At 35.2% G+C, this 21,322-nt stretch overlaps 2 protein-coding genes across 3 annotated transcripts; one reads left to right on the forward strand and one right to left on the reverse strand.

Annotated features, from left to right (window-relative positions):
- Positions 1–10,605: 10,605 nt before the first annotated feature.
- Positions 10,606–18,183, reverse strand: LOC111912705 (uncharacterized). Its single transcript, XM_023908434.1, has 5 exons — positions 18,079–18,183; positions 13,222–13,280; positions 12,505–12,683; positions 11,800–12,080; positions 10,606–11,727 (listed from the first exon to the last, which is right to left on the reverse strand). Exons 1-5 carry the CDS (start codon positions 18,181–18,183, stop codon positions 10,606–10,608), a joined length of 1,746 nt encoding a protein of 581 aa, XP_023764202.1.
- On the forward strand, positions 17,776–21,153 carry LOC111912741 (rab GTPase-activating protein 22). 2 transcript variants are annotated; one of them, XM_023908478.3, is made up of 12 exons: positions 17,777–18,490; positions 18,677–18,772; positions 18,880–18,983; positions 19,052–19,224; positions 19,330–19,410; positions 19,531–19,653; positions 19,786–19,874; positions 19,982–20,087; positions 20,169–20,266; positions 20,376–20,627; positions 20,727–20,810; positions 20,895–21,153. In XM_023908478.3, exons 1-12 carry the CDS (start codon positions 18,392–18,394, stop codon positions 20,919–20,921), a joined length of 1,332 nt encoding a protein of 443 aa, XP_023764246.1. In that variant the 5' UTR covers positions 17,777–18,391; the 3' UTR covers positions 20,922–21,153. The 2 variants fall into 2 exon arrangements, with proteins under 2 accessions (XP_023764245.1, XP_023764246.1); XM_023908477.3 differs by having other exon boundaries at positions 17,776–18,490; positions 19,982–20,266.
- The last annotated feature ends 169 nt before the right edge of the window (positions 21,154–21,322 follow it).

Genomic DNA, 21,322 nt, shown 5'->3' on the forward strand with positions numbered 1-21,322 from the left:
ATCGATTACACAGCCTCCTGCTCTGATACCAATTGATGGGATTAAAACAACTTTTAATCTAAGAAGATCGATTAGATCTTGAACAAGTATATGAATATAAAACAGTTAAAAACGCAATAATAAGAACAAACAGCTTGAATCAGACGTGTCGAATGATTAAATAAAATCCTTAGAAGAGCTCGATTAAGAACATCAACTGTAAAGGATTAGAAGATTACAAGAACGATTACAGAAAAATCTAATACTCTTGATCAATCGCTGTATCGATAACCTCTAGAATCTTAACCTAATATGCATGCAAGCATTTAACTTATATACAATACATAAAAGGCTCTCGGTTGGACAGGCCCAAACCGGAGAATAAAAGGCTAATCTAACGAGCCCAAAAGACGCAACATCAAAACTCTTTTCAGCCCAACAAAAACCTATTACCATAAAAATTTACAACTTGAGTCCTTTAATTTATACTTTATTTTCTGTTTAAATCCTTATTAAATGTGAAACATTTTATTTACAATCATTGTTATATATAATAAATCACAATTTTAATTATATTAAACTAATTAGTAACAACCAATTCACTAATATTTTTAGGTTTAAAACCATTTCATAATTTCAATAATATTTGTTATGAATTTTCTGTTTAAATAATTTTAAAATATTTTATTTACAATCTTTGTTTTATATATATATATATATATATATATATATATATATATATATATATATATATATATATATATATATATATATATATATATATATATATAATAGTTTGTAAAAGGAGTAGATTTTAAATAACATTTTAATTCTTTTGTCTGTGTATACTACCGATTGAGTTTAACAGTGTTGAAACAAAAAATAACTTGTTTTTAGTATATTTTATGATCTCATATATATATATATATATATATATATATATATATATATATATATATATATATATATATATATATATATATATATATATATATATATATATATATATATAGTAAACAAAGTTATTTCCAAGTTGAATACATATTAATATTAATCTTTTATTAAATGACATTAATTAAAACTTTTTTAGATATTATAAAATATTAATAAAAAAATTCATTGGAAATACATAATTATTAAGTTTATAATAAATTATTTTAATTTAATGATAAGGATTAAAATAAAAATTATAAAATATAAAGGCTTAAATTTTTTTTTGATATATATTAGGGGTTAATATGTAAACTAGATTGGTAACCCCCGCTTCGCGGGGCAGAGGGACCAGAAGTGTTCCTATGATATCAGTTGTAACCTTTGTTTAAGATATTTCCTATCTATTTAAGAATTTGTTAATAGAGCAGATAATTATATTACAGAATAAGGATTAAAAGATATTATTAATTAGAATTAGTCGTAACAGATAAATAAATTACGTGATAAGGATCAAAAGATATCATTCATTAGTTGATATTCGATTACAAAAGCGTCCATTCATTAAGAGGTGGCTACTGGACATTTGATTACAAAAGGGTTGGTGTGGTATGCTTCGTCATGGGGCTTGGTGGTCGTCAGTGATTTTCTTGTAGATGTCTGTTGATGCACTCATGTTTTCCTGCATCGTCTGGAACATGTCGAGCATGAGCACGGTGTCTTGGTCGAGGTCGTTGATGAAGGATTCGATGATGACAACATGAATGTATGGTATTTCCACTGGAGCTTCTTTTATCATATTCTGCCTTGCTTCGGAGATGCTGGTGAATGTGTTTTGGACCATGGCCAATGATTCCTTCATTGTCTCCGGCTGGTTGTGCAGTTTCTGCATGATCGTCTCCATCTTCTATCTTTCGTGTTTGGTGGAAAGCTGATATATTTGGGGTGTTATTTTATTGGGGATTATTGCGGTTGTTGGATTGTATTTATTAGAGGCAATTAATTCATGTATTGGGAAGTTATAGATGTAGGGTGGCGTCGACCTTTTTTTCCTTTATTTGATAGATGGGATTGTTAGGTATCGGTGTGGTATTAAATTGGTAATATATGGGTATATCTTTGACTGCATAGGGTATATTTGCTTTGGAAACTGGGATAATATGGGATTCGGAATTAATACATGTGTTGTCTTCAATAAGGTTTGTAGCATCTTTATGTATTTCAATAGAGAAATAGTGCAATATTTGTAAATTGTAATCTGTAAATTGTTGTTGTATATAGATTTATTGAATTGTTGTCTGTATCGGTATGATATTAAATATGACTATGTCATTGTATCCAAAGTATTGGATGTCGTCGGGCCTATGTTGGGAACCCCATTATATATTTAAAGAACTATATATGGTTTTTTTTTGTGAAATTTTGGAAGACTGGAAGCATGCAAACGGTTTTTGTTTATTATTGTTTATATTACATAGGATAGTTTTTTATCATGTTTGCTACAAAAGAAAAAATGTTATCCGAAACAAAAGTTGGATTTCACAGTGCTGTTTCCTGGTATCTGCTACTTTGTGGTCCGTTTTTGAATTTTTGAGGGTGGTGGTCATGTGATAGGAGAAATGGAAAAGTGTTAGTGTTCGTTTTGGTATTTTGTTGTTTAGTTTTCATTTTATTACATTGTCTTTTACCTGGTGGAGTGAAGGTCAGGGTGCGTGCGACAGGGCGTGGAGGTCCACTTGCCTGAGGTGTTCCGTTATCTGATCGCATTCTTGTCATCTGTGTTTAGCCGGGTGTTGTTGGGAAAGGTGTCTCTGGTGGTGTTGTTGATTGTTGGATGTCAATTATTATGAAAAAGATGTTGTCGGGAGTTGATGCCCTCAGCATTTGGATACACATAGTTTTTGTTTGTTCTTTTTGATCGGTGATGATCGAAGGTAGGTTGTTTCTGTTTGTGAGCGGGTTGTCGGATATGAACTTTTCAAGCGATGATTTTAACAGCTTCCGACATGATGTTTCGGAGGCAATAGTAGGTATGGTGTCCGTTGTGTCGATAATGGTGACAGTGAGTTTGTATTTATGCATATGAAGAACTTGTAAGTGGTATGGTCAGTGAATAGTGGTTTTCTGTATGATTCAGAGGATGCTTACATGTAGGTTGGCTTTTCAATGAGTCCATGTGCACTGCAATACCACTGGTCACCTCTTCTGAAAATCGGATCTTTGCAGATTGGACATGTTGTTTGGTACCAAGTGTTTTGGAAGTGAAATTCCTTGATTGAAGCCTGTATTCTGAAAGTTTTATCCTATACATAGAAAGTAATTGATTGTGAGAATGTGAAAGGGATTGTATTAGTAAATAGTAATATCATTGTTGTCATCTTACCAGTAGATCAGATATGTTTTTCAGTTTCATTTTGTATAAGGTTGTGGGAGTCCCTGATAATGCTGCTATTGGCCTTGAGGGTCCTGTGAATCTGAAACCTCGTTGTTGTTGGTATACAATTTCAATGATATGGATTGTAAAATATTTCTGTAATTTATGTCACTTACAGAGTGATGTTGTCTCCGGTATATCACCATTTACATAGATATGTGTAGCATGTGATGATCCGTGTCGTAATGCTCCTACATGGATGGTATTTGGTGATTAAAGGCATTAGAAGATGTGATGTGACAGTGATAATACACACACACACACACACACACACACACATATATATATATATATATATATATATATATATATATATATATATATGGAAGTTTGTAGAAGAGGGTGCCATAGGATTTTGATGGTTTTAGGTTCGTTACTGCAACAACTGTTGTCGCACATGGGTGATCTAGGGAGGCACGGTTGAATTTCTATGTATTTGTTATACATTCTTTCCATAGATTTATTGCAAGTTCACTGCCACTAATGGAATTTGAGTTGTTTTTAATGTTAGGTGGGGATGATGAGATTTGTGTGTGTGTTTTGCTAGTTAGTATATATACCTTTCTTCACTTAGTATAAGCAAGACAAACGGTTCTCCATTTGCTTTTGTGCAATCTCTTACCTTCGACAGAACGCCAATGAAGTCTGTTTGGAAGTAAATGTAACAGATGTTGGCACAGTTAACAACTACCACAATCTAACAAATCATAAGAAGAAAGGCTACTAAGTAATTTTTTTAAAGCTGCAAATGTTTTTATGGGTTCAGTTTTTTCGGTTTTCTTATATTTTTTTGATTTTAGAATTTGACTAATATACCCATGTTCATGTTTTGGGCCAAACAAAAAAAAAGAACAACTGGGAATCATGAATACGAACTGTATGGAAGTAAATTTTTTATATCTTTGAAACCGATTGTTCACAGTAGTTTTTTTTATTGAATTCGGAAGCTGACAAATATACCCCTGCTGATGTTTTCAGCCAAATAACAAAAAATACCAGAAGAATTTTGATATTTTATACAAATGATAACTAATGCATATTTCCATTTCGGTTATATGGATGGCACAACATATACCTGGATAGTATGGTGGTGCTTCTCCGAGTTCTATCAGCTGTGACTTTGATACGAAGCGAAACTAGGTTATTGGAACCGTTATTGTGTCTGGAATTCGCTGTATGATGGACTTCATACCAACATCACTATAGAAGTCATTTTCGAGAACCTTTTGATACTTGTCTAATTGAGGACAACTATAATCTGATATAATGTAACATTCTGAAACATTGAAAACAGATTCAATGTAGGTCTGATTTGTTCGCTGTCCAAGAATTTGAATTGCATCTGCCTGTAGGAACATATTATTATAACATTAGATTCAATGGTATTACATGTCTTTTTATTCTTGTAGAATTGTATGATCTGCTGATCATATGTGTTTATTTGGGCAAGAAACCGATTACTTTTGTGAATATTGAATTATAATTAAGAATTTGCTTTCTACAAATTTAAATTTGTTGAAAATTTGAAACTAGAAACCTGTTTTTGTTGTACCTTTATAAACCGGTATTGTACATTTTTTTATTCTTATAAAATCGTATCTTCTTGTAAGGATTTATGTCTTATTAAAGGGCATATTGGTTGTTTTTGTGAATATAATAGACTAATAATTAATAATTTGCTTCGTACATATTTCATCTGTTGAATAATTAGAAGTTGAAACCTGTTTTTATCGTGATATATTCCGGTGGGAACTTACATATTTGTCAACAGCCATGTACCAGGTCTCGTATTTCCGGACATCGTGCTTCCATTTGCGTAGTATTCTAACCTGTAAGGGGCCTCCAATACCCTTAGCTTTCAGTTCTGAGATACTCGTCATTTGTTGTTTGTGTTCTCTAATATAAAGAAATGTGTAGAGGTAAGCTGTATATTTGGATGAGAATATAAAATTCTATAAACATGTAAGAAGTCTTTAAATAGTGAAAAGCATATGAATAAAATGAAAAGTAGTAACGATGTTGAAAGGTAGGACAGGCAATGATATTGTAGAACTCAGTTGAAGTAACTTTGTGTAGTAAATCCTTGAAGACAACATTTTTTGTTTCGTTGTTTTTACTTGTGTCACTGTTGTTTATTAGTATCTTTATCGAATCTGGTGATGTTGCTCGGGAGAAGGCAACGTAAAGTTGTCCATGTGCAAATACGGGCTGTAACAAATAGATTCCAATCTTACGTAGTAATTGACCTTGACTCTTGTTGATAGTCATTGCGTAACAAACTTTCACTGGAAACTGTTTTTATGAGAAGATGAATGGCAAATCTGAGGACTTGTGTATGAACTTTATGTGTGGTATATACACACGCTTTCCGATGGAAGTGCCTGTTATGATGGTTGCTTCAATAACACTTGGTAGCTGTTAACCTAATAATATTTTGGGCTTTATTTTGTATTGGGTTTTATGATTGGGCCTTTTCGCTAGGAAACCCTAATTAGCTTGTCTATATATTATGTCTTTCCTTTTCATTGTATTTGTACTTCTTTTTGATAATAATATGAAACCCTAGCCGTTATATGTATTTCATTTGTTAGTTTACATGGTATCAGAGCTCGGTTGATTATCTGTAGCTTTTCGTTTTTTTGGGGGGCGAGTACTGTTCACTGACGCTGTTCATCGGGGGCGATTACTGTTCATCGACACTGTTAATCGGCGAGTACTGTTCATCGGAGTTACTGTTCATCGGCACTATTCACGTGTGCTGTTCATTGTCACCATTTGCAATTTTGGGGTATGCCTTTTTTGCTCGTTTCTGTATTTGGTTTGGTTTGATTTGTTCGTTTGTCGGTTTTGAGGGTTTCGTTTTCATCTAGCTTTGTTGATTTCGAGATCTTGATCATTTTTTGCTACTACTCGTATTTACTATTTGATTGATATTTAAATATGGCCCCAAGAGATGATTCTCTTCAGTCCATTAGTATTCAACTTGATGGCAAAAACTATGCCTATTGGAGTTATGTTATGAAAAATTTCTTGCGGGGCAAGACTATGTGGGGGATTGTTACAGGTGACAAGAAGAAACCAACAGACGAGAAGGCCGCTAATTATGAAACCTTACTGGATTCATGGGAGACTAATAACTCCAAGATCATTACTTGGATTAATAATTCTGTCATCCAGTCTATTGGTACTCAGTTGGCGAAGTATGACACGGCAAAGGAGGTTTGGGATCACTTGGCTAGGTTGTATACTCAGTCTAACTTTGCAAAGCAGTATCAGTTAGAGTTTGATATTTGAGCACTCCAACAGAACAATCTTAGTGTTCAAGAATTTTATGCAGCTATGTCGGATTTGTGGGATCAGTTAGCTCTTACAGAACCTGATGTGTTGAAGACTTTTAAGCCTTATATTGATAGAAGGGAAGAGCAACGTTTGGTTCAGTTCTTGATGGCATTACGTTCAGATTTTGAAGGTCTGCGTGGATCAATCTTGCATCGTACACCTCTTCCCACTGTTGATTCGGTTGTTCACGAGTTGATTGCTGAAGAAACTCGTATCAAGTCCCATGCTGACAAAGCTCCCAAGACAGCCACTCCTACTGTCTTTGCTGTTTCACAACGACCCCAATCTTCAAACCAAAATCGTCCCAGAATTGCATTTGATGAGTGTGCTTTCTGTAAGAAGAAAAACCATTGGAAGGCAAATTGTCCTTTACTGACAAGCAAGGGAAATCAACAGCAACAACAAACAAGATCACCAGCACACTCTCAGTCTTCATAGTAGAACAAGTCTTCTGGACAGTCACGTCCCTCTTTTTCATCTTTTAGGCCAGCACAGTACGCTGCTGCTACATCTTCAGTTGAGAATGAAACAGATTTCACACCACCATCAGCCTTGGATCCACAGATTGTTGAGCAGTTCAGACAGTTCTTAGCTACCAATCCAATTGCCATGTCAGCTTCCATGTCTCATTCAGGTCTGTCTTCATCCAACACGTCAGGTATTCCTTCATCCTTGTGGATATTGGATTCTGGTGCATCTCATCACATGTCACCATATTTTTCATCTTTTTCTTCATTATCTTCTCGTACACCTGTCTCTGTTATGTCTGCTAGTGCTACACCCATGTCAGTAGAGGGTGTTGGTTCTATTGTCACTCCTTATATATCTTTAACAGATGTGTATTACATTCCTACACTTGCTTTGAATCTTGCATCGGTCAGTCAGTTGTGTAAATCTGGTTGTTGGGTCTTCTTTTCTGATTCATTCTGCTGTGTACAGGACATTCGGTCTCGGAGGGTGATTGGGATAGACCGTAGACTTGGGGAGCTTTATGTCTTGGAGCAGCTACATGTTGTTGATGTTGCTGCATCTAGTGTCGATTTGTCGTCTTTTCGTTTAAACCCTTCATCGTCTCCTTTTTATCTTTGGCATTCTCGTTTGGGACATGTTTCAACGTCTCGTTTACAATTTTTGGTTTCCACTGTTGTGTTAGGCTCTTTGAAATTTGATGATATTTCTGATTGTTGTGGTTGTAAACTGGGAAAATTTTCTGCTTTACCGTTTAATAAAAGTGTCACTCGTTCTGTTGCTCCCTTTGATATTGTGCATTCTGATGTGTGGGGTCCCTCTCCGATAACCTCCAAGTCAGGAGCTATCTATTATGTTTCATTCATTGATGATTACACTCGTTATATGTGGGTTTATTTTATGAAGCGCAGGTCTGACTTTTTCACCATATATAGTGAATTCAGAGCTATTGTCAAGGCTCAACACTCTGCTGTCATAAAATGTTTTCGGTGTGATATGGGAGGAGAATTTACCTCCAATGATTTTAAACAATTATTGGCATCTGATGGCACTATACATCAATCATCTTGTACAGACACTCCTCAGCAGAATGGTGTTGCAGAAAGAAAACATCGACATCTCCTAGAAACTGCTAGATCCTTACTACTCTCTGCTCAAGTTCCCAATATGTTTTGGGGAGAAGCTGTTCATACCGCTACTTATGTTATTAATCGCATTCCTACTGCGTACACTTCGGGGAAGTCTCCTTATGAAATGTTGTTTGGACAACTCCCAGATTATTCTTCATTACGAGTGTTTGGGTGTATATGTTTTGTCTTGAAGCCTCATGTAGAGAGAGATAAGTTGTCTTCAAAATCAGCTCTTTGTGTTTTTCTGGGATATGGTATTGGTCAGAAAGGTTATCGGTGCTATGATCCTTCAAATCAGAAACTGTATGTATCTCGCAATGTCACCTTTTTGGAGCATATTCCATTCTATAGCATTCCTGTTCAGTCACATGATGCAACCCGAGAGGAGCTCTGTACTATTGATCTGTTTAGCATTGACATTGATGATCCACCACATGTCACTGATCCACCACTTGCTGCTGATCCACCACATGTGGCTGATCCAGCACCTATCGTTGATCCTCTGCCTACAAATCATCAAGATCCCCCTCCATCGAGACCTTATCGTAATAAGAAGTCCACAAAGCATCCTGAATTTGTCTATTCCTCTTACTCACCGGCTTTTGCCTCTTTTATTGCTAATGTACATCGTCTCTCTGAGCCAACATCCTATAAAGAGGCCATTTCTGATCCCTTTTGGCAGACTGCTATGGCTGAGGAACTTGCAGCTCTTTATCAGACTCATACATGGGATCTGGTTCCGCTTCCACCTGGAAAACACACGATTGGTTGTCGTTGGGTTTTTAAAATCAAAACAAAGTCTGATGGATCCGTTGAGCGTTATAAAGCCAGACTTGTTGCGAAAGGGTACGCGCAAAAGTATGGTATGGATTATGAGGAGACGTTTGCTCCTGTTGCAAAAATGACGAATGTTCGCACCTTGAATTGCAGTTTCTTCCATTCGTCAATGGAAGATTTATCAAATGGATGTCAAGAATGCTTTCTTGAATGGCGATCTTCATGAAGAAGTATACATGTCTCCTCCCCCTGGTATTGCTCACCGACCAGGTGAAGTTTGTCGACTTCGGAAGGCTCTATATGGCCTCAAACAAGCCCCTCGTGCTTGGTTTGAGAAATTTTCTACGGTGATTACTTCTCTTGGTTTTCAACCAAGTAACCATGATTCGGCTCTATTTATTCGATGTACGAATGCAGGGCGGATTATTCTTTCCTTGTATGTCGATGACATGATTATTACTGGTGATGATCATGATGGTATAGAGTCTTTAAAGCGTGATTTGGCTCACCGTTTTGCTATGAAAGACTTGGGATTACTTCGTTATTTCTTGGGGATTGAAGTTGCTCAATATCCAAAGGGTTATCTTTTATCTCAAACGAAGTATATTTCAGATTTGTTTGAACGTGCACGACTCACGGATAATCAAACAGTTGATACGCCTATAGAGAGTAATGCAAAGTACTCTCCAACTGATGGTGTCCCATTATCAGATCCAAGTCTTTATCGTACCATTGTTGGGAGTTTGGTTTACCTGACTGTCACTAGACCGGATATTGCTCATGCAGTTCATGTGGTTAGCCAGTTTGTCACAGCTCCTACTACTGTTCATTGGGGCGCTGTTCTTCGTATTTTGAGATATTTACGTGGTACTCAGTTCCGCACTCTTATGTTTCCTTCTTCATCCTCTCTTGAGTTGCGTGCCTATAGTGATGCAAATTGGGATAGTGATATTTATGATCGTAAGTCCACTACTGGGTATTGTGTTTTTCTTGGAGATTCATTGATATCATGGAAAAGCAAGAAACAAGATGTTGTTTCTCGATCTTCTACATAATCTGAGTATCGAGCCATGGCTATCGCCACTTGTGAGATTGTTTGGTTGAGATGGCTTCTTGCAGATATGGGCATTCACATCTCTCAGCCTACCCCTTTGTATTGTGATAGCGAGAGTGCGATAATGATTCCCAAGAATTTAGTGTTTCATGAGCGCACAAAGCACATTGAGATTGACTGTCATTTCACACGTCATCATCTCCAGAAGGGCACTATCTCCCTTCCTTATGTTCCTTCCTCTTTGCAGATTGTTGATATTCTTTCTGTCTGACAAATTCTCAATGCTTATTGCTGTTGCATTGTGAGTTTGAAGGGGGATGTTAACCTAATAATATTTTGGGCTTTATTTTGTATTGGGTTTTATGATTGGGCCTTTTCACTAGGAAACCCTAATTAGCTTGTCTATATATTATGTATTTCCTTTTTATTGTATTTGTACTTCTTTTTGATAATAATATGAAACCCTAGCCGTTATATGTATTTCATTTGTTAGTTTACAGTAACAATTGTGAAACAATCATCTGGGTACCGTTGCATAAACCTTCCTTCTGATTTATGTTTCTTAAAAGCATTATCAAGCAGTCTACCTTAAGTAGAAGCTCGTGGGGTGGTATTCCTGGAAAGCTTAATTGGTTTAGATATTCGATTGAGATGCCTTCCAAATCCGATGTGTGTTTTCCATTGGGTTGCATGGTGTCTGTGTTATTGTATACCCTGGCAGCTGTTGTGACCATTCTCAAAACGTGAGCGTTTATCTCGTCTGCTGAATCATTTGTGGGACAAACTATTGCTCTTGCTGAAAGGTGTGACGCAGTTGGTTGATTAAGTGTATCATCCCCATACACGAAATCTATTAAGGTCTGTAAGGAATTAGGGGAAGGTGATATTAGGAGTGAAGATGGGATTTGTATCCAGCTTGAGTCTCGTGGGTCATCTTTGTCAGGTACACCTATATGTCCATTACCAATAGCTAAGAACCATGTGCCAAAGTCGGATAAAGTCATTGAGGTGTGGGGTATTGTGTTAGAGGACTCAAGTCTCATGTTTGTATGTAAAAAGTAAATTATAAAATATGTCCATAAATACGAACTTGGTAGACTTAGTGCTATAATTTCTGAACGTGTGCTCTTAGGTAGAAAAGGTAGAGTTAGGAGGAAATCACCACCAAGAAGTACCGATATGCCTCCAAATGGTTTTTCGTCGCAGTCTAACACATCCCTAAGTGAGCGGTCCAAAAATTCGAAGCATCTTCTATCACTCGTTGGTGCTTCATCCCAAATTATGAGTGTTGTTCGCTGCATAAGATCGCCAAGGAAGGTACGTTTTTTTATATCGCATGATTTTTTGTCGTTTAAATCAATAGGTATTTTGAACCTTGAGTGTGTGGCTGTCCCAGAAGGTAACAAAAGCGATGCGATTCCGGAAGCAGCAACAGCCAAAGCGATCTTCCTTATCGATCTCAAATAGGAAAGAATATTCGTCCATAAGAATGTTTTACGAGTGCCACCGTGTCCATAAACAAATATTAGTGCTTGTTTTTTGTTCTCTATGGAAGCAATGACTTTGTTGTAAGTTGATAGTTGGTCACGATTTAGCTTTGGCAATAGATCATTGTGCTGTTTCCATAGTCATTCCTTATCATAACTCATTTCTTCCAATAGTAGTCGATTTCGTAAAACACTAATAACATCGACTGACGGAACAGGAAGACCAAAGTCTGCCATTGATTTAGATGGGATAGCAGACCGGAGCGTGTCATCTAAATCATGAAGGAGTTGTTGTTCAACAATCCCAGCAGCAAAGGTTACCGTCTTATTTGGTAATTCAGCTCTCAGGGTATGTAAGTAGTCATCTTTCATCCTATCACACGTAGTGTTCCACAGCAAAAGTGGACTGCTAATCTCACAGAAAAGGAGTAGATGACAGAAAAGTGATCGTAGCTGCGATGCGTTTGCCCACGTTGAAGCTTCTGTAAAACATGTCAACCACTCGACATCATCACCTATCAATCGAAGTGCATTACAGGCAGCCCCGAAAGTTGGATAGACAGTACCAACAACCAGGGCCGGTCCAAAGCTATTGTGGGCCCAGGGCAAAAAGAAAAAATGGGCCCCCCAAATTCATAAATATAATAAAAATTAGTTCAAATAAAACACTATAAAATTCACTATTACTATTAAAAAACACAAATATTGTCACAACATTACAAAAACAAATAATTTAAAGGAAAACATTTCTCCTAGCTTTTCTTGATGCAAAATCTTTAATAATACTATCCAAATCAATTTTATCTAACATGTCTTTCTCTATACATAACATTGCCAATCCGTTCAACCTTTCTTGCGACATTGACGATCTTAGATAATTCTACAATAACTTTAACTTTGAAAAACTTCTCTCTGCAGACGCAACAGTGACAGGAATGGTTAACATAATGTTATATGCAATAAAAGTATTTGGGTAACAATCAACAACTTTAACAAACTCCAAAATTTCAACAGCAGAATTTATATCATTAGGAATGTCATATATCTGGTAGTGTAGTAATACTTTGAATGTTTGAACTTTGAAGCTGAAATTATAAAAGAATAAAGTCAAAAGCAAAACATTAGATATTTTGAAGACTGAAATCTGATATAATAAAAAAAAATAGAACAAATTGTCAAATGGGTAACTTGAAATTCAAAATATCTTTCATATTACTAAGCAAAATATCCAAAATATCCAAAACAAATAATAATATTATGGATTTCATATAGAGGTTTGTTAGTCTTATGATAAATCAACAATAAAAATACAGAGCATAATATGGGAAATCAAGACACTGCCACTACTCAATATCAAAATCTGGTAAATTGCTAAAGCATCCAATTTTTTTTTTTTTTTGAGATTTGAGAATTGAAACTGAATTACTAGACAGAAGGCTAGAAATTAAAATGAAAAACTAGATATTCAATTGAATTGAATCAATTTGATACAGAAACAAAATTTTCCTAAATTAGTGAAACAAAAATCTACTTCCCTAATTCTTCATATTCCTCTTTACATGAATCTAATGAAACCAACGAATTGAATGAGAATTAAGAGACTGAAATCGATTAGACAATTACCTGGTGTCCTTGTCCCTGTGTAGGCGTATGAATATCAGTTTATTTTCAGCCTTCTGCAACTGAAATCGATTAGAAATTGAATCTAATAGTCGATTTCAACCTTCTGCAATGAACTCGCAAGTTGCACTGTAGTAGTCGAAGATGAGAAATTCACCCGAATACCAATCAGTTTATGATTATCCGAGAGAGCAGAGAGATGCGTGAGACTGTGAGAGACAAGGTGAGAATCGAGATTTGAGTATTGCGAAACCGGAAACAAGATGTATTATATCTAGATTCGAGAGACAATTAGCCGTTAGAGATTAAAGATTGTGAGAGAAAATCGACGATTCAGTATCAAGGGAACGCGTCGATTCAACTACCTACCGATTTATATGGCGCCCTAATCTCGATTTCCCACGTTCCCCACTACCATCCTTAGTCTCGTTCCTATTTGATATTCACCGAAATCAGAATCACGTTCAATACTTCATGCTTCAACGACATCAAGATTCAAGGAGCCTATTTTATTAATTTGTTTGGGTAATTAGGTTAACGTGATTTTGGACTAATTTGGGCCCTAATTATATATATATATATATATATATATATATATATATATATATATATATATATATATATATATATATATATATATATATATATATATATATATATATATACTATATATTCTAGAATTTTTGGGCCCCCTCGAGTCGTGGGCCTTGGGCGGTCGCCTGTGTCGCCCACCGTCAGGACCGACCCTGCCAACAACAGTACACAAATCTTTAAATAATGTACATCCTTTTTGGTGACACAGTAGCATCCGTAAGTAGAACAACTCTCCAGAAGTCGGGTGTACAAATACAAGGCGGCCTACCATTTTGATGATTCATAAACTCTCCGATCCCAAGATTTACTCGACTTATCCCATTTGTAACTTTTTGGATAATCCAGATATGTCAAATCATGACCTTGAGGGTCCCTTGAATTGCTTTCAAACCACCTGAGGAGGGTAGTAGTGCTAGCATATGGATTAGATAATACCTCAGGTATCGAACTATCCCCATTGAACACCAATTGTTGCATGTTTTCCTCATGAACGGTTAGAATCTGAAGAGGTGGATGTCGATGATGTATGTGGAAGTCCAATATCCGTCATGCTACCTCATGTGGACATATATACTGCCCATCCAAAAAAAATTGGACCTCATTTATAGGACGACAATCATCATTTCCAGATCTGTCATGACTACCGGTAGGCGCTGAACTGACTGACGCATCAGAAGTTCCCTGTTTTTGGATATTATATCTGACACGATCTGCACCTTTGGAAATATACTTAAATAGATACTTAATCATCATGCTCCACCCACAGTACTCAACATTTATATGTGCACGAAATCGTGAACAAAGCCTTTTGTTATACGGCACAACATATCCATTAACAACAATCTGTCCATATTGAGTAGTGTGGTGTGCAGTTTAGCTACGTTTGTAGCGTACATATCCTTCTGTGTCGAAAAATGTAGCATGAAGAAACGGCTTGGGGAAGTGTTTACTGCATTTTCCTTCTTTCATACATGGAGCCTTTTGGTTAAGTGGTCCACATGGACCATGGATCATGCAGGTTGTTATCGTATCGTACAATTCTGCCTCGTTAATTGGATCCGACAACTCGACTGTGATATACTTGTCAACATCACTTGCAATTTTTATACGGTCCTTTGTTGATACCCAGAGTAAGGTATGACAATGGGGAAGCCCTCTTTTCTGGAATTCAATAGTGTACAGATCTGCAATAATGTACATTTGAAAAGGATCAACAATTTTGAATACATTTGTTGTAAAGGATGATATGGGTAAGAGGTGATGTTTATCTTGTAAAGCATCGGATATCCAAATCATAAGGCAATGACATTCATATGGATTGAATATGTAGAAAGTGACCAAACATTGCTAATAAGAAAGCTAAGCATGCAAGGCCAACAATAGTAAGTTCTTCATCCAGGGGTAATTTGGGAACAACATATACAAAAGTAAAAGTCCAGGTGATATGTGCAGACAGAGGTAAAAAAAATAAATGATATATGTGTGTTTTCGTTGATTGGGACCAGAGCAATTAAAAATGAAAACAAAAATCTGAATTTAAAGGAAAATACAAACAGGGGTAAAAAAGGTAACATATGTATACATACGTAGCTTTCAAAATGCGTATGAAGCTGAGTAGCAGACAAATACGTGCATACAGTGGCAGGATGTAGAGCTAATTTTCGAACAAAATATACAAAATGAAATTATGACCAAAATACGACCTCCTTTATAGGAAGATGCATGTCATAAAACAAAAATTCAAAATTCAATTAAATTTTGTTTAATTAAAAAACCATACAAGGCTGTTGTTCCAAAATTACCCCTGAAGTGTGTATGTGTGTCTGTGTGTTTCAGTTTCTAGATAAAGAAGAAGACGATGGGATGAAATATGTGAGGTGGTAACAGAAGGGTATAATGGGTACAGGGGCAATTAATATTTTTTTTTAAAAAAAAACAAATTATGATACATGACTCTGCAGCCACCTGGAAGCGTGGGAAACACATGGCTGCAGTGGCAGCAACATGAAGTTATCAATGCGGGGGTAATTTTGGAACAACAGACATAGAATGACATGTATACAAAATGGAAGTAGACCTCTATACAAAGGTGCATGTCATATAAAACCTGTTAACATACTAACAAAAAAAGCAGAATTCAATTACATTTTGTTTTATGAAAATTAATTTCACTAAGGCCCCTGGAAACAGAAGAACCTATTAATCAGATAAAAATGTGCATACAGGAGCCGAAGACAGCAAGATATCTAAGCAGCTGTAATTTGGAAACGATCAATACAAAGTGAAGATAATCTATAAAAAACAATCTACACCACAGAAAGCTACACATAATAAAAAAGGCCAATTAAATTTTTTCTTTTTTAATCGGACATCCTAATCAATACTTTTCTCGATTGACAAAGATCGAGTTCCCTTGGTTATGTAAGGTGAATTAGTTTTTCCAGCTTGATCACATATCAAAAGCATTAAAGGTGCCTTTAGCTTCTATTCATTTAGAGAGCAAGACCCTTCAATGACATCAAGGATATATGAGAAGTGGGCTGTTATGGAATTTATGAGATTTTTTTTTTTAAATTTATGTTGACTTATATATGGTGTTGGTGCTACTTTGGAAAATGGAATTTATAAGTTTCTTGTAGTTTTTGGTGGCTGAACTTTTGAAAAAAATGGTCAACTTGACCATTTTTATTCATTTTCACTAACGTATGATGCTATAAACGCCCATTTTCACCAAACCGCATTGTTATTAATGCCAAAATGCCATAATCTTTTCAAAAATTTCTTGTAAAAAGTGACCAACTTGACTACTCCTAATCGTTTTCTCCAAAGTACATTGCTATAAACGCCTATTTTTACCATTTTCACCAAACTAAATTGTTATAAATGGCATAACATTTTCGACAAATTGTTGTAAACATTGACACTATTTGCTATCAACATCATAACCATTTGCTGTAAAAGAACCTTTTTTTATTGTTTGAAAACTTTTCAACATTTTTCACCACTTGCCTGAATGACACCATAAACAACCAAATTAAGCATTTTTAACAACCCTCTTTGTAGCTTTCATTTTATCATATTTTCACCTTCTTCTTTTTTTGTATTTTTGTTTGCTTTACCAGGCCTGTTTGGTCTTACAATAAGTGATCATTTTTACAAGGATTGTTTATAGCAATTTTACACAAAATACATTGTTATAAACAATTGAAAACAAAAGTATATTGCTATAAACGATTGAAAACATGGCTGCAAGTCTTCAAGTCAATTACATAGACCTAACTTGTCATGTTTCATATTACATAACCCTAAATTGACTATTACATCATAAAAAAAAAACAGGATAAACAAAGACAAAGAAAGATGGGGAAAACACCCAAGGCTAAACTGCAACATCATCAACCACAAAAAAGAGTTAAATGACACCAGGGGTATAATCGTGAACTCCAAAAGGATGGAAAATCAACCGAAAAGAAACACCAACAACAAGAACTACCATAGTGAAAGAAGCAAAAACCATGAAGCAGATATCAGATATGTTAATACTTCAAACATAAAACTAGGACCATGACCACGGGGTAAAATCGTCAAACTCCTAAAAAAGAGAATTATATAAACCGGCAGTAAACAACAATGGCAACCAATTCTTCAATGCACCAGCAGACAAGTCAGAACAAACCAGGGGCAGTATGGTCCATCATAGAAAAGACACCATAGCGAAGATAATAACAAAGAGCATCACCCATCAATTAGAAAACCTCATAAAGAAGAAGAAGAACGCCTTATAAATATAATTAATGTATTTAACCTAGAATTTTGTTGTAATTTCCACACACGTCACCAATTTCAAGCCAGGTAATAAATGCAACGGGTTGTTTTAGGCTAGCCGGCATTAAATTAAACGATGTACAAAATATAATGGTTAAAATATACCTAAAAATAATAAAATGGTTATTTTAAACATTCACACGTAATAGATAGGGGTTTTATGTGGTTTTCCCTTATTCCCCCGTTTCCTCCTCCGGCCTTCTTGTCTCCTTCTATTTTCCGCAGCTTTAATACAATGAGATGCGACGAACGATTGAACGAGTCCTCCCCGCGAAACACGGCGGCCGGATCTCACATTCCTCGATCCCACATTCTCACGTCTTTTGCGCTCCACAACTCGACACAGAAGAAGGAAAATCGTGCAATTATTTGAGAATAATGATCTTCTTCTCGGAAAAAGCTTTAGCAGATCAGAAAATGCGGTAACTTCGCTCATTTTACCACCACCGTCTGACCACCGCCGCCGACGCCGACGCCTCCACCCATCCAGAACGAAGAACATATACCCAACTCCGACAAAGAGAAAAACAGACAAACAAACCCCATAATTGATAACGAAAAGGAAGAGAAAACAAGAAAAAAAGTTTGTTGCTTTGGGTAATCCAGCCAAGATCTCATCTGGGTTGTGTTTCGTCAGGTGTTTTAGGGTTCGGGGTGTACCATTCTTCAATCAATTGGATCGATTTAAAGAACAAAACGAAAAAAAACTCACGAATTTGAAGTTTTGTTTGAAGAGATAAGTTAGCAAGAGAGGATGAATATATTGTGGAAAGACCCAGGGCTTCCGACAGATTCATTCTATGAGGTTCGAGCTGAATGCACCGATGTTCCTAAAACTAAATTTAAAATCAAGGTAACCCATCTCTTTTCTATAATTATATTCATATATATACCAATCAATTTCACTGTTTGCTAAAAGTTCTTTTCACTTTTGGATTACCATTTGTTGGATCTACAAGGAACACGACGAACATGTTTAAAATTACAAATTGGAATTCGATTCTTTTTAAGGCTTCTAATTCGTAAAATGTTTATCTAGTCGGGGAAGACTCTTAGTGTAAGGAAATGGCAATCATCATTCAGTCCAGAAGGTCATCTCGATATAGGCCAAACCCTTGGTCGAATTTATCGTGGTGTACGTTTTTATTTTCCCAACCAAATTACTAATGTTAATTTGAAATTTCTATTAAATTTGTACTTAATTTGACATTTTTTTTTGGTTGAATCGTTGATATAAATCAGGGGATACATCCAACGATTAGAGGAGAAGTATGGGAATTTTTACTCGGTTGTTTTGATCCCAAGAGTACATATGAGGAGAGAAAAGAGATACGCCTAACAAGAAGGTATTTTCTCTTTAGAATTTTTTTTTTCATGATGACTTATATATATTTATTCGTTTTTATAATTTTAGAGAAGAATATGGAAGACTAAAAGAACTATGCACATACATGTTTCCACTTGTTGGAAGTGGCAAGTTTATAACTGCTCCTGTGATAACAGAAGATGGAACCCCAACTCAAGATCCAATAGTGCTTCTAGAAGCAAACCCTGAGAAACTTATGACACCAACAACTCAAGCAACAAGTAATCTTTTTTTCCCCCTTTTGACAAATGTCACAAATTAATAGTTGTTTAAATGGTTTTACACTTTTACTAATGCAATACGTTATTACGTTTCGTATATTGTAGTTAATTCAGGCAAAGAAATATCTGTCCCAAAGGAAGAAGACAATAAGATAATCCAATGGAAACTTACCCTACATCAAATAGGTTGATATATAAAGATTCTATCATGTACATGTTTTAAAATCATTTCATTTTCAAGTTTCAACATTGTTTAAACATAATAATGTAGCGTTTTTTATCTTTGGATTTTACTATTTATGATAGGTCTTGATGTGGTTCGAACAGATAGGACACTTGTGTTTTATGAAAAGCAGGAGAATTTGTCAAAATTGTGGGATGTTCTTTCGGTGTATGCGTGGTTTGATAAAGAAGTCGGTTATGGTCAAGGTGGATCTTTGTTTTTATCATTTAAAAATTTTCTTTTTCTTGAAGGTTTTTTTTATTATATTTTGTAACACCCTTTTGAAAATGGTATTTGTTTTGATTATGATCTGTATGTTTTGTAAACATATGAAACAGGAATGAGTGATCTTTGTTCTCCTATGATTATGCTTCTTGAAGATGAAGCAGATGCATTTTGGTGCTTTGAACGTTTAATGCGTAGATTGGTATTTATATATATATTCATTATTATGGGTTAAATGCAAGAAATAATTATGTAGTTATTGATTGTATTTGAAGAAATTAAATGCGATTTTTATTTATGGGTTTGAAGAGAGGGAATTTCAAATGCGTAGGGGCATCTGTTGGGGTTGAGTCACAACTTTGCAATTTAGCAAATGTTATTCAAGTTGTTGACCCTAAGCTTCATCAACACTTGGGTACTTTCTTAACAACTTTTTTACATTTTCTTTTTATAATAATAAAAATGCTAAAAAAAACTAATATTAACACAAATGCAGATCACCTAGGTGGTGGTGATTATTTATTCGCATTCAGAATGCTTATGGTGTTGTTCAGAAGAGAACTTTCTTTTGGTGATTCTTTGTATTTATGGGAGGTAATAAATAATAATAATAACCTTATAAAGACACCAAACTTTTTTCAGACAAACATCATTACACATTCAACCACTTTACTCAATACATGACTTAATGAATTTGAAACAGATGATGTGGGCTTTGGAGTATGATCCTGATCTTTACAATTTATATGAAGAACCTGATTCTGATAGACCTGAAGATGCTAAAGCAAAACCAAAATCATCACGACAATGTGGCAAATTTGAAAGGGAAATTTTGAGAAGTGGGGCTAAAGATGAAGAAACTCTCCCCATTTCTGTGTTTCTTGTTGCAAGTGTCCTCAAGGAGAAAAGTGTCAAATTGCTCACCGAAGCCAAGGGACTCGATGATGTTGTCAAGGTCAAACCTTTTTCTTTTTCTTAACAACACAAAAGTTTCCTGTAATGTTTTCATGATGATGATGTGTTTCTTGATTGATTGATTCATCTTTATTTATAGATATTGAATGACACTTCTGGGAATTTGGATGCTAAAAAATCTTGCTCGGGGGCTATGAAACTTCATAAAAAGTATCTTAAAAAGGTACAAACTTGTTGGTTCTTGATGGATTGTTATTAAAAATGTGGGATTTTTTTGGGTTCTTGATGAATTTTGGTTGTGTTTTAGGTGAAATTGGAAAAGGCAGCTTCATAACAGGATGATGAGTTTTGAGTGTTTGATTTGTGTTAATGATGAAAGATAGAGGTTGGAGACAATTTTAGTTTGTAATTTGTAAAGACTACTAATGTATGTTGTGTACAATTACAGTCGATTCTTATTGAAGTAATGTGTATTAAACTACGTACTGTATTCTGTATATGTGAAACCATGAAGATGATTAAGTTATATATTTTTTTATGAATAAAAGAAACTTCTGTTCGCTTTTTGTTTATAGTTTGAATCAACTTTGTTTGTTACTTGTATAATTAATGTGATATTAGTAAAACATGAATTGGTTAAGAAGAATTCATCTAACGGAAACTTAACTCCCCATTTGAAAATTAAACTCTTCAATGTTGCAACTTATAGCATAATGAATCTAACTGTTGAGTTGT

Source organism: Lactuca sativa, chromosome 9, assembly GCF_002870075.4.
Source record: "Lactuca sativa cultivar Salinas chromosome 9, Lsat_Salinas_v11, whole genome shotgun sequence".
In the NCBI taxonomy this organism is placed as follows: Eukaryota; Viridiplantae; Streptophyta; class Magnoliopsida; order Asterales; family Asteraceae; genus Lactuca; species Lactuca sativa.

What these genes read in the sequence shown, in the direction of transcription:
- LOC111912705 (XM_023908434.1), bottom strand. Translation starts at nt 18,183, where the DNA reads ATGGGGTTTGTTTGTCTGTTTTTCTCTTTGTCGGAGTTGGGTATATGT. An exon ending in TGTTGCGTCTGCAGAGAGAA is followed by an intron (nt 12,081 to 12,504) that starts GTTTTTCAAAGT and finishes CATGTTTTACAG; the next exon opens with AAGCTTCAACGTGGGCAAAC. An exon ending in TTCCTGTTCCGTCAGTCGAT is followed by an intron (nt 11,728 to 11,799) that starts GTTATTAGTGTT and finishes CTATGGAAACAG; the next exon opens with CACAATGATCTATTGCCAAA.
- LOC111912741 (XM_023908477.3), top strand. Translation starts at nt 18,392, where the DNA reads ATGAATATATTGTGGAAAGACCCAGGGCTTCCGACAGATTCATTCTAT. An exon ending in AGAAGTCGGTTATGGTCAAG is followed by an intron (nt 19,654 to 19,785) that starts GTGGATCTTTGT and finishes CATATGAAACAG; the next exon opens with GAATGAGTGATCTTTGTTCT. An exon ending in ATAAAAAGTATCTTAAAAAG is followed by an intron (nt 20,811 to 20,894) that starts GTACAAACTTGT and finishes GTTGTGTTTTAG; the next exon opens with GTGAAATTGGAAAAGGCAGC.